Source organism: Thunnus thynnus, chromosome 13 (assembly GCF_963924715.1).
Source record: "Thunnus thynnus chromosome 13, fThuThy2.1, whole genome shotgun sequence".
Lineage (NCBI taxonomy): Eukaryota > Metazoa > Chordata > Actinopteri > Scombriformes > Scombridae > Thunnus > Thunnus thynnus.
Genome location: NC_089529.1, coordinates 308,944 through 322,317, shown reverse-complemented (window position 1 = coordinate 322,317; position 13,374 = coordinate 308,944). Strand labels below are relative to the sequence as shown.

At 38.8% G+C, this 13,374-nt stretch overlaps 1 protein-coding gene across 8 annotated transcripts in view; it reads left to right on the top strand.

Annotated features, from left to right (window-relative positions):
- Window positions 1–13,374, top strand: part of LOC137195106 (uncharacterized) — a 65,355-nt gene that overhangs the window by 16,738 nt on the left and 35,243 nt on the right. For all 8 annotated transcript variants that reach the window (XM_067607176.1, XM_067607178.1, XM_067607181.1 and 5 more), the window contains 2 exons: window positions 1,602–1,732; window positions 11,115–11,210. In XM_067607176.1, the coding sequence (XP_067463277.1) occupies window positions 1,602–1,732; window positions 11,115–11,210 (227 nt within the window). The remainder of the gene's footprint in view (window positions 1–1,601; window positions 1,733–11,114; window positions 11,211–13,374) is intronic.

The following is a 13,374-nucleotide window of genomic DNA, read 5'->3' as shown; positions in this document are numbered from 1 at the left end:
AAATCATGCACATCTTCCAGTGGTGAGCTACTTTTAAGGGCTAGCAATGTCAATCAGTCGGTTTACCACTTTGGTCAAAATTGAAATATGTCAACAGGTTTACATTTTTGGCTTTTAGTAAAACTTCTTGACAACTTTTGAAAGAATTACAGTAAAATTTGGAACAGATAACCATGGTGCCCATAAGATGAATCCCAGTGACTTTGGGGATCCTTTGACTTGTCCCTGGCACCACCAGCAGGTCAGAGTTTTCACTAATCCATACGAATATTTCAACATCTACCTGATGGATCGGCACAAGTGTTTAAACAGAAATTCATGGTTCCAAGACAGTAAAGACAACTGACTTTGATCCTCTGACTTTACCTCTAGTGCCACCATGAAGTTGGCATTTGTAGTTTTAAGGAAAACTATTGAATGGAATGCCATGGTATTTGGCATTTGACATTCATGTCTCCCTCAAGATGAAATGTAGTAACTATTGGTCCGTTTACTTTTCATCTAGCATCCGGTAAAATTTTAATTTGTCCAAAACTTTCGGCTTATGACCAAATGCCTGCAAAACTAATGACATTCCCATCAGCCTCATCTGTACTATGTGTTTAGTGCTAATTAGCAAATGTTAGCATGCCATACCATGCTAAACTAAGATGGTGAACATGGAACATTGTACCTGATATACATCGGCATGTTACCATGCTAGCAGCAATCAGCTGGGCCCTGCAGAACTGTAGTCTTGTAGCCTTGTAGTCTTGTGCCGAAGTAGGTGGACCTCTCATTTGAATGTAGCAGTAATACATGAGAGGCAAAGACTGGGGCTAGGTCCCTACCAACTCCTGATGGAAATATCTGGCTCTTTAGTTCTCCATTATGTTCACCAACTGTGTCTGTTAGCTGTTTGGTGCTGAGCAGGTAGTGTACAGTGGGTATATCAGAGCTTTTTCTCTAAAAACAGCTATTGCTGCTGGAAATGGCTCCGTAAGAGCAGTAAGAGTGAAGAAAAAACTTAGCAGAAAGGGGAACTGCTGAGTCAGGTGATAATTCTCTGTGGGTTCATCAATATGAGCAACTACAAGTGACATCTTTTACAATGCTGATCCACTCTAAGTATAAAAATATTGATTAGTCACTTTAAATCTTTTAGCATGTGGAAAATAATTGAAAGCATGTTGTATTACAGGTAAATGTAGTACTTATTTCCAAATAATTGGTGTCCCAGCAAGAGGATTTCTGTCTTTGAATTGGCTGTCCCTTCAGATTTTAACATGTTGAAGGTGTTACAGGGTTCAGACTGAGGCGTTTCACAGCAGTAAATTAGCTGAATGCATGACACTAAACAATAAGTCAAAACTAAGTTTGTTAAGCTCGCTGTATTAAACCTTATTATAGGAATAATATACTGGGCCTAGTGTTTCAGATTTATTTTTAACTATCATTACTCTATTGTTTACAGTGTTACACTGTTACATAGTGCTTTCATTCTCATGCATAATATAATACATCTCCTGCTGCTTTCACTTAATGTACATACAGCACATACTGCTGTATCACATCGCTGTGAAACTAGAGACATGAGTGTTCTCCTGTGTATGTTTGTCTAGGTGTGTGTAGACAAGTCATGCCAGGCGTTGGCTGTGCCAACATCAATTCCACTGATCAGAGAGAGTGATCTGACCCAGGCTGATGACCCTCTTTTCTCCTTCACCTGTGGCTCTTTGACCTCCATGAACAAGTAAGCCCATTAAGAACCATGGCTGAAACCACACCAGAACCACACAATTCCAAGTATGTTGACACATACAAGGAGTTTGACTCTGTTGTCAGTAGCTCTCAGTATCCTCACACACAGTGAAAAGGGATGCCCCCTGCTGACTAGATTGAAACACAGAAATAACATTTTACCTTATAAAGTTCAACTGAAATTAAATTGCAGAATTGGAGAAATTTATATTTTTGGTTTCATGATGGCAGCACTTAGTTTTGCATTAATTTAATGGAATGCTGTTACAGAAGATATACTTTATTTTGATACAGCCAATCAAATCTTTGCAAAGCATCACCCATAGTTGTGTTGCTTGCCTCATGTGAAACTGTGAACTCCCTCCATGATTTCACAGGGGCAAACATGCAAGCAGGGTCTTTAGGAATATAAGGGCAACTACACCCAGACAGACCTTGCCTTGAACTTGATATCAGGTTAAGTTCCAAATTTGGCAATGTAAGTAAAGTGTTGACCGTTTTGATTCCATACCGGAGACACTGGCCAAATCTGTCAATCACAGATTGTGTAGACCTGATTGAAGGCCTTAAAAACACTCTCAAAACATTAAAAAATTACTCAAATAGTGATTTTGCTAAAACCATGTGTCTCACTGATGATTTGATGGTAAAAAATGACACACAACTCACTAAAAGAGAAAACTGTCAGCCAGATCTCATGAGAGCATCTGTTGCATCTACAGTTGGAAGAAGAGCTTCCAAAAGAAGCCACTGTGATTCACAGATGCTATGGAATAACATTCTGGACAGACAACTTCCTTTGGTTTGATGAAGGGTGCAAGTGCCCTTTCTCAAGGGTTGGACACATTTTCACAAAAGTCTACAATGCAGATGCACAACAACACATTATAAAATTACAGTAAAGGACTATTTTTGTGCAGCAACAAGAGAAAAAAAAGAAAGAAAGAAAGGAAGAAAGAAAGAAGAGTAAAAACGCTGTCTGGCCATCACTCACCAAGTGACCTGACATGTTCCCCAACTTAAATTAATTGCTGACAGCAACTATCACGCTACCCATGACAAGCTGCACATGGATCAAAACAAGCAGCAAGGCTGACAAGTTGTCTCAACTGTTTGTTGAGATATGATGGCATTATTATTATTGGTGAGACTTATTATCATTGAGAGATTGTCTGTAAAGGGAGAATCTGAATAAATAGACTATGCATCTGGGATTATCTGATTTTCACCATAATAATTACACAGTGCTTCTTTTGATAAATTGGAAAATATGTCAGTCAGTCTGAAGTTAATAAGACACTTTTCCTGTTCATTGATTTCTTATACTCCACAGAAAATCTTTTCAAAAAATGTAGGAGAAATTATTACATTCATTTTCTACACACTAAAATAGTCAAGTCAAGTCAGTTTTATTTGTATAGCCTAATATCACAAATCACAAATATGCCTCAGAAGGCTTTACAATCTGTATAGCATACAACATCCTCTGTCTTTAGACCCTTGATTCGAATAAGGAAAAACTACCAAAAAAAAAACTTGAATGAAAAAAAATGGAAGAAACCTCAGGAAGAGCAACAGAGGTGGGATCCCTCTCCCAGGATGTGTACAGAATAGAACAAGAAAGACAAATTACAGAAATAAAGCATGGAAAACAGGATGACAAAATTATAATGGATTTATAATATATATAAATAATGCAATAGTGTGCTACTATAAAATAATAATATAGTAACACGCACCTGGTAGCCCACTGGTTAAGATGCAAGCCACATAACTGCAACATCCACGGTTTGATTCCAGCAGCAGTTGCATGTAGATCCCCATCTCTCTCTCCCCTTTCCCGTCATCTCTTATTGCCGCTATCTAATAAAGTCATAAATCAATCAATCAATCAATCAATTTTTATTTATATAGCGCCATATCACAACAGAAGTCATCTCAAGGCACTTTTCACATAGAGCAGGTCAAGACCATACTCTTTAATTTACAGAGACCAACAATTCCCCCATGAGCAATACTTGGCGACAGCGGTAAGGAAAAACTCCCCTTTAACGGGTAGAAACCTCAAGCAGACCCCGGCTCTTGGTGGGCGGCCATCTGCTTTGACCGGTTGGGTTTAGAGAGAGAAAGAGAGAGGGAAAGGGGGAGGGGGGACAGAAGAAAAACAATCACAACAACAACAATAAGCACAAGCAGCAATAGCCAGGGAAGGATGCCATCAGGACTGTGAAGGACCGCGAAGGTTCGGCCTGGGACTCAGGTTTTCCTGTGAGATGAGAAAGCACAAAAAACTCCGGGGAAGAAGCAAAGTTAGTGACATGCGTTAATGTTACATGAATGCATACAGATGGAGAGGAGGAGGAGGAGAGAGGAGCTCAGTGCATCATGGGAAGTCCCCCAGCAGTCTAGGCCTATAGCAGCATAACTAAGGGCTGATCCAAGGCGAGCCTGGTCGGCCCTAACTATAAGCTTTATCAAAAAGGAAAGTTTTAAGCCTACTCTTAAACATAGAGAGGGTGTCTGCACCCCGGACTGAATCCGGTAGATGGTTCCATAGAAGAGGAGCCTGATAGCTGAAGGCTCTGCCTCCCATTCTACTTTTAAAGACGGTAGGGACCACCAGTAAGCCTGCATACTGGGAGCGCAGTGTTCTAGTGGGATAATACGGTATTATGAGCTCTTCAAGATATGATGGTGCCTGACCATTAAGGGCTTTGTAAGTTAGGAGAAGGATTTTAAATTCTATTCTAGATTTTACAGGAAGCCAATGTAGCAAAGCTAAAATGGGAGAAATGTGGTCTCTTTTTCTAGTTTTAGTCAACACACGTGCAGCTGCATTCTGGACCAGCTGGAGAGTCTTTAGAGACTTGTTAGGGCAGCCTGATAATAAGGAATTGCAATAATCCAGCCTAGAAGTAACAAATGCGTGAACTAGTTTTTCTGCATCTTTTAGGGACAGGATGTGCCTGATTTTTGTGATATTACGTAAGTGAAAAAAGGCAGTCCTTGAAATTTGATTTATGTGGGAGTTAAAGGACATATCCTGATCAAAGATAACTCCCAGATTCCTTACGGTGGTGCTGGAGGCCAGGGTAATGCCATCCAGAGTAGCTATATCATTAGATAATGTGTTTCTAAGGTGTTTAGGGCCAAGCACAATAACTTCAGTTTTATCTGAATTTAGTAGTAGAAAATTGCAGGTCATCCAGGTCTTTATGTCCTTAAGGCATGTTTGGAGTTTGTTTAACTGATTGGGTTCATCTGGCTTCACTGATAAATATAATTGGGTGTCATCTGCGTAACAATGAAAATTTATGGAGTGTTTCCTAATAATATTACCTAAAGGAAGCATATATAAGGTGAATAGAATTGGTCCAAGTACAGAACCTTGTGGAACTCCGTGTCTAACTTTTGCCTTCACAGAGGATTCATCATTAACATGTACAAACTGAAATCGGTCTGATAAATAGGACTTAAACCAGCTTAATGCAGTTCCTTTAATGCCAATTAAATGTTCCAGTCTCTGCAAAAGGATTTGATGGTCAATTGTGTCGAATGCAGCACTAAGATCTAACAGGACAAGTATAGAGACAAATCCTTTGTAGGATGCAGTTAGGAGGTCATTTGTGACTTTCACCAGTGCTGTCTCTGTGCTATGATGCGCTCTAAATCCTGACTGAAAATCCTCAAATAAACTATTGTTATGTAGAAAGTCACATAACTGATTAGAGACTGCTTTCTCAAGGATCTTGGATAGAAATGGAAGGTTAGATATAGGTCTATAATTGGCTAAAACACCTGAATCAAGAGTAGGCTTCTTAAGAAGAGGTTTAAATACAGCTACTTTAAAGGACTGTGGTACATAGCCATAAAGCCATAAATGCCCAAATATCTTTACTTATAGTAGAGATAGTAAAATACAGAGCAGAGTGAGATGGAGTACAAAATATTATGAGTAGGAATTGAACAAAAGTAAAGAGTAATGAAAGTAATGACATTTTCTTTAACTCAGAGATATTTTATTACATTCATGACCAATGTGTGTACCATTACCAATATTCCAAAGGACATACAGCACTAAAGAAACTAACAGAAGAGTTATTTTATGAAAACAAGAAGAAAACTTAAAGGATTCTTGCTGATAATGTAACCCAAGCATGCTGGAGCCTCTCTATGCACACTGGACTCAAGAAGGTACGGACCTATCTAGTCAACTCTCTGTCAGCTTCACTAAATTTGTGCACTTCTGTAAACTTTTTGTGATTAATATTGGGCATTATTGGACAGCAATGGCATATGACTGTGGGTCACTCATTGGGACGGGGAGGTGGTTGGCTCACCCGCCTGCTATCTGGCCGGTCCAGGTTTTCAAATGTAAACATCAGATTAAACATTGAGGAAAAGGTGGAGAGGATAAACTCCAGCTGTGATCCCGATCACATGGACAAGCAAGAAAATCTGTACATCCATCTCAACATTGAAGGAAACGGTCCTGGCCACATGGATCTTCTGGGGATCTCAACCGCCCGGATGGTGGCCTTTTCTCTCTGCTGAGGTTGAGAGGAGGTTCTGGGTGCACCGGGCTGGTGCTGAGGGGCTTAAGAGGAGCTTCTGCCCTCAGGCCACTGGGATCCTGGATGAGATTGCTGCATAGGACTGTCCTCCGAGGCCATTTATCATACCACAGAGCACGCCTGTCAAAAACCGTGTCAAGTTCAAAGCAATGTTTCATCAGCAAAAAGACCTGGGCTGTGTTTCACGGAGTGCTTTTTGGACTACTGTTGGTACTCACTGCTGTATTGCCTGTATTGTCTGTCTGGCCAGAGCCATCAACGTTGATGGAAAAACTACTGGGACACCAAGTGATTAGGCTTGGGACAAATGCTGGCTTGTGGCCAGTTGATACTCCTACAGTGAGTTTTCATCATAACTTACTGGGGTATTTTGCAATCTATTCCTCTGTCCTGCAGTATGGACGAGCTCAGGTACTAGAGCGAATCACCAATCCAGTAGACTGGTCATCTGCCACCCTGTTTCGGAGAATAGCAGGTCTCCTCTTCATGCTGCTCCTGCTCCCCGGAGATGCTCGGCTAAATCCTGGACCAGTGACCCCTGGAGTGCTGCAGAACTTCGGTGCTGGTTTGTGCCTGAGTGTGTCTGGGACTCCACTGGTGCTGGTGATGAGTGAGCATCAACTTTCTGAGCCAGGCTTCTCCCTTAACAGACTAAACTTTGTTAACACCAGGCGGGATATCTCAATGAATAACTTTTCACTACTGGGCTGTAGAGACCTTGATAGGTCCAGTGTTTCTCTCATAAAACCTGCTGCTGACACCACTGTGTGTCGAAACCCTGCAGTGAGGAGGCAAACTTCCAAACTGTCAGTCATGCAAAAGTCTTATGGGACCTGAAGCTGAAACTGAGGGAGCTATTAGGTGGACATTTTAACTTCAGAAGCATTATTGCGAAGAGCAATCAGCTAACTCATCTTCTGTCTGACTCAAATTTGGACTTTCTCTGTCTGACTGAAACATGGTTGAAACAAACAACTCCTGAGAGTGTGTTCATGGTGCCCAAATACCAATGTCTCAGAAGAGACAGACCTGATGGAAGAGGAGGAGGTGTGCTTTTTTATGTGAGAGACATCAAATGTGAACATGTGGTTTACAATGCAGGTAACACATTAGAATATGTAAGGATAAAAATAATGTTATCCCAACAAATGTCTTATAACATCATAGGTGTCTATAGGCCCCCTTCTGCAGATGACACTTTCTTTGATCAACTCACAGAAGTCTTGAAAAAGTGCAATCTCAACAAAGAATTGTTGCTTATGGGTGATTTTAATGTGAACTAGGTGGATAAATCTAAGAGGAAAAAACTAAAAATGATCACAGAGAAATTCCAACAAGAACAACTAGTAAATGGCCCAAGTAACATTGCAAAATGCTCCAGTAAACAGATTGATTTGATATTTACTAACAAACCAGGAGGAATAACTAAAAGTTATAATTTAATCACTGGTTTATCAGATTATAACCAAACCCTATGTGTGAGAAAACTGATTAAAAATAGATTTAGGACCACAGCAACTAAGAAAATGATCCTTCACTGCATATCCAGAGCTAAGCAAGAAGAATTTGTCAGTGAAATTGACAGCTTGAACTGAGATGATGTAGCCTACTGTCCTCTGATGATATGGACTATGGCTGTGATACTTTTATTCACAGAATCAACTCTGTGAAGGAAAGATTTAGGCTAATGTGAGGATAAAGATAAAATCTAAAAATAAAAACAATTTACCTTTGTTTAATGAAAATTTGTGGAAACTAATGAAATCTAGAGATGCTGCACTAAGGAAGGCAATTGAAACTAGAGGAGACACTGACATGTTGATTTATAAAGTAAACCTTTATAAATCAACATGTCAGTGTCAAAGTAATCCAAGAGCTAAGAGAAGCTAAATCTTGTTTTTATCTCAATATACTGAATGAGGCAAAAGGCAACAGTAAATTGATCTGGAAAAACATTGATAATCTCACAAAGAGGGACCCAAAATTTTATTTTAAACTTAAAGTATAGGGAAAGTTAATTGAAGATCAACTTACTGTTGCTTCTGTCTGTAATAACTTTTTTCTTTAGTCTGTATATGAGTTAGGAAAAAAATGTACGAAAGGGAAACGGGATATTGTTCCAATAGATGCTACAGGCCAGGTTTTCGAGCTGATGGAGACTAATGAATTCCAAGTAAACAAAATCATCAGCTCCTTAAAAAGCTCCAAAAGAAGAGAGGCTTTCCAATTTGACACCATGTTTGTTAAATCACACAAAGATATTTAACTCCCCCCATTGCTCATTTAATTAACTTGTCTTTTAATCACAGCTCCTTCCCTGATGACTGGAAATGTGCCATTGTCACGCCTATTTTTAAATCTGGAGACCACCTTGAAGCCAGTACAGACCAATAAGTATACTGCCAGTACTCTCAAAGGTTGCTGAGAAAGTTGTCGTTAAACAACTGACAACATTTCTTAATACAAGTAATTTTGGTCTACATTGTATGCAATTTGGCTTTAGAGCAAATCATTCCACCAAAACTGCTACCTTGCACTTAATAGAGCAAATTAAATCAAGACTTGATAAAGGAGGACACAGTCAAGATATTTATGCATGCCATGATTCTTTCCCATATGTCTTATTGCATCACATGTTGGGGGCAGGCTGGAGACATAAAACCTCTTGAGTTCTTATACAAACAAACTCTAAAAACTCTTGACAAAAAGCCAATGTACTTCCATCACTGTAGGGTACTGGAGAAATTCAATTTACTGAGCTTTGACAATTTTAGATTATTCTCAAATTTGTGCTTAGTTTATAAAATTTTGAATGGTTTTGCCCCTCCTCTACTATGTGACTTTGTGTACACTAGCTCAGTAAGTTATGAAGAGCTACAGTTCCATCAGTACGTTCAAAACTAAATTAAAAAATCTGCTAAAAACTACTCAGCTCTGTAACCACTGAATCTAAATTTCATCTCATGGTCTTCTCATAAATGCAAATAATCTTGCTTTTAATTTGACAGGTTTACATTATTAATTAAGGGTGCACGATTTCAGGAAATCTCAAGATTTGATTTGATTCCTTGGGGCCATGATTCAATTCACAATCGATTTGTGATTCAAATCGATTTGCGATTCAAAATCGATTCGATTCTTGATTCAAAACAATTCTCAATTCAATACATTCATAGATTTGATTCTAGATTGATGTTTTGAGTTACTCTTTCCATTTGACTGCGGTAGTCACTTTTATAGGTCTCAAAGAAAAAAAATCACACTGAATCAAATGTAAACATTTACTATTCAATGTCAACCCTGAGTAAGAGTTATTTTCCTTTAGTCCACTCAGTCAATAGGAAACCAAGGCAGCCCTACACTAATACACAAATAAAAATGATTGCACAGATAAATTGCTAAGTGCAAAACTTCAAATAATAACTTAAATTCATACTTCAAATAACAAAATCAAACAAACAATAGCTGCCTGCTACATTTAACTGCAAAGTGCAAACAAGAAAATTGATCAAATTGGTCAAATTGATCACTATAAGCTGATGATTATTATAACAGATTTTGTTATTGTTTCTTAATTTCTCATGCAGATTAATGTCTAATTGACATTTGTATAGCCTATTTATTACAACATGAAAATAAAGTAATGAAATGGGCACCTTCACTATTAACTGAATTTTATTGACTGTTTCAAAATACAGAACAGCTGTTTAAACGCTTGTTGTTTTGCTGCTTTGTTTGTTTGTTTGTTTTTGGTAGTTTGTCATGAGCTTCAAGGAGACTACATTTTTCATTGAGATAAAATGACTTTGTGCGCTGTGCGTTAAGCTGCGGGGGTGGGGGCCGCAGCGAGAAAGTTGAACCAGAATCAACTTTTGGAGAAATGCAACCTGTAACGCTGTACAACCCTGCCATGAGGGAAGACAGAAACATTACTGGGAAGAGAGGAGGACATTTCTCTTGGTTTGATAATGTTAAAAGTAACGTTAGGCTTTGCTGACCGGTTCCCGACTCATTTTAAAAAAGACGAGAGAGAGATATAAACATGGGTTGAGCGAGCTAGGTAGTGAGAAAGCCAGTGAATGAGAGGAATAAAACGTTATTTTCTGATTGTTTCACGGTGGTTGCAAATAAATATCCCCACAACTGCACAAACCTGCAGAGGTGCGCAGGAATGCCTGACTAATCTCATTAGTCTTGTCAAGGTCCTTCCCTTCGAGATAATAAAATCCAAAATATGCCCAAATGATTGCCGTCATTGCCGATGGGGCAAGTTGTATTTGTTTTTCTGTCAAGTATTCCATTGCTCGCGATCTTTCTATGACACACACTTCACTTCCTTCATGCCCCCGGAGTTCAGGCAAAAACTTGCGCAGCATCATAGTGCCATCTGTGGGATTTAGCGAGCTAACACGTCAGGAAAAAATGGAAAACAGCATTGTGGCATGACTGAAAAATATGAATTGAGTCTTGGAATTTCTGAATCGATTCTGAATTGGCAGAGATAGAATCATGATTCTTATGTGAATCAATTTTTTTGTGCACCCCTATTATTAATTTATAGGTGACATTGTGGGTGTATGTGATGTGCTATTGTGTGTAGCTTTGTATTTTGTATAATGTGTCCTGTGTGTTTTTTGCTTTGTACTGTCTGTTATTCTGCTGTTATATGTTTCAATTGTAAGGGACTGCAGATGAAAATTAGCTTTAAGCTAAATTTGGTGCAGTACATCGCATGTTAACATTTATGTTTAACACTGTATATGGTCCCAATAAATACAATACAATAATTATGTGTTTCAGTTTAAGCTGGAGGGGCTCCAGGGTGACAGTAAAAACAATGAGGGACACTCAGACAGCCTATTTGGACCTGCTCCTCATAGAACAAGACTACTGCAGGTGAGTGTGTGTGTGGAAAAGTCACATTTTTGGTAGTTGTTTTGTTAACTTGTATACGTGACAGTTGTTTCATATGTGAAATGTGTGATGTAAAATATTACACGTGTGAAGTAGAATGTATCTGGCATCAAACACCATCTGCTTGATACTGTGATATTTTTTATAGTCTTCATCCTTTGAGGTAACTGTACATAGAGCACTACTTTTACTGTGGAATCTGCTTTATTTATGGATTGCAGTGATTATTTAATGTGCACTTGAAGAAGTGTCGAACAAATTGGGTTCTGAATCTGAAGACTGGATCTCTGGTTTGGTGAATAATTTTGACACCTGAGATACTGTATTTTCCCAGTGACCTAGTAGTGCAGAGATGTGCAAACCCTCATCTCAGATATTACTGGGTTGTTTCAATTTGTTGTTCAGCTAATTGTATCCTTACTAACTCACCTAAAAATACTCATCAAACCTCTTTAGTGATGCCCGATAGAAACTGACGAGGTTTAAGAACTTACCAACATGTTTTCAGTCACATCTCCTTCTAAACTTGACAAATTCCAGTTTTTTTATGTGTGATCTATCACATGCTATCACATTGATAGGTCTATAGCAAAGCTGTTAGAATTCCTTTTTGCAAATAAAGTTACTTTGTCACAACACCCAAGGACCCCAAGGGCTGTGGATTTGATAGTTTAATAGTTTAATTAGTTGCTGGCCACATGTGAGCATAAAGGCCAACACACATAGGCAGAGACACAGTGCAGTGCTCTCTCTCTCCCTCACTCAGTTGTTAGACAATCAGTCTAAAAGTGCATTCACAAACAAAAATTGTACAAACGCAGATCCATTACGGTTAAGTAACTGCGTTGATCCATTTATCAGAGTTTAGCAATGCAGCGTAGCTCCATGCAGGCCTTATCCAACATGACAAAGCTGCGACCACCGGCACACATGTCACCACACACTTTAGAGAGCCTGAATTTTGCAATTGAGACCATAATGACTCGGAGCAAAAAGATAATTGACTTAGTATTTCTAGAAAACACTTTTTGAATGGGAGTCAGTTGGAGCCAGGGATTTTTTTGGAGCCAGCATCTAGCAACCATTGGTGGCACTTTAAGGTACTTCTGAATTGGCTTCAATCTCAAGCTGCTGCTTGTTTTAAACAAATATTTATGATTTTAATCTATATATTTGCTGGATTATATTCTAATATGTAAAATATTTTTTCGTCACTGTAAAATCCATTCTCAGTGTATGTGCAGTGGATTCTTCAAGTTTCTACATCACACTTGTGTAAGTTGCATACTGGATCATAATTGGCTCCAAAACAGTTGTGATGTCATGAGAGAGAGGGACTTTTACATGCTCTGTAGTAACCTGGGGTCTCAATTATAACCTTTGTGTACGCACAAAAAGGGGCTTGAAAAAGGTGTGCGCCACTTCCTATGCAAAAGTTGTGATCTATAAAAACAAACTTGACAGGAGAATGTGTGCAACTGTACACAAACTCTGACCCATGCGTATGAACATTTTGGAGACAGGAGAAATTGACGATGCAGATGGTGAGGTGGTGAATTGAAGCCGGATTGTATAATAATCCTCTCACACATATTCCATAAGCACCTCTCAATTTGAAAAGACACAAGTCACTTCAAATCTTCAATCGAAATCCACTCAACATTTCATTAGCACTCTTACCCGGAGTGCAGAGGAGAGGGTCAGTTGTGGAGCGCGCAGCATAGTCTTTCCAATGGCAAAATGGACATAAGTTTTTCATACCACGTTAGAATATTGTGGGGCTCTTTGTCCGGCCATTTTTGTAGTATTATGAGATGTGCAGCATACAAATTGATTCTAAGAGTATTCCTGTACTTGAGTTTATAATTAGAGTCTAACCCCTATACAAAATGATGTGGATTTAGAGGTATATCTATCTCAAATATTTTCTTAATCTTGTTTTGGACTGATCGCCAAAAAACTGCAATTTTAGGGCATGACCACATAAGATGACTAAATGTACCACAGCTATTTTTACATTTCAAACATAATGGGGAGCACTTAGACTCATATTTACATTGAATAGCTGGGGTTACATGTAGTCTGTGAATTATCTTATATTGGGTCTCGTAGGATTTGTTAGAGCATGTCATTTTCTTTGCATTCA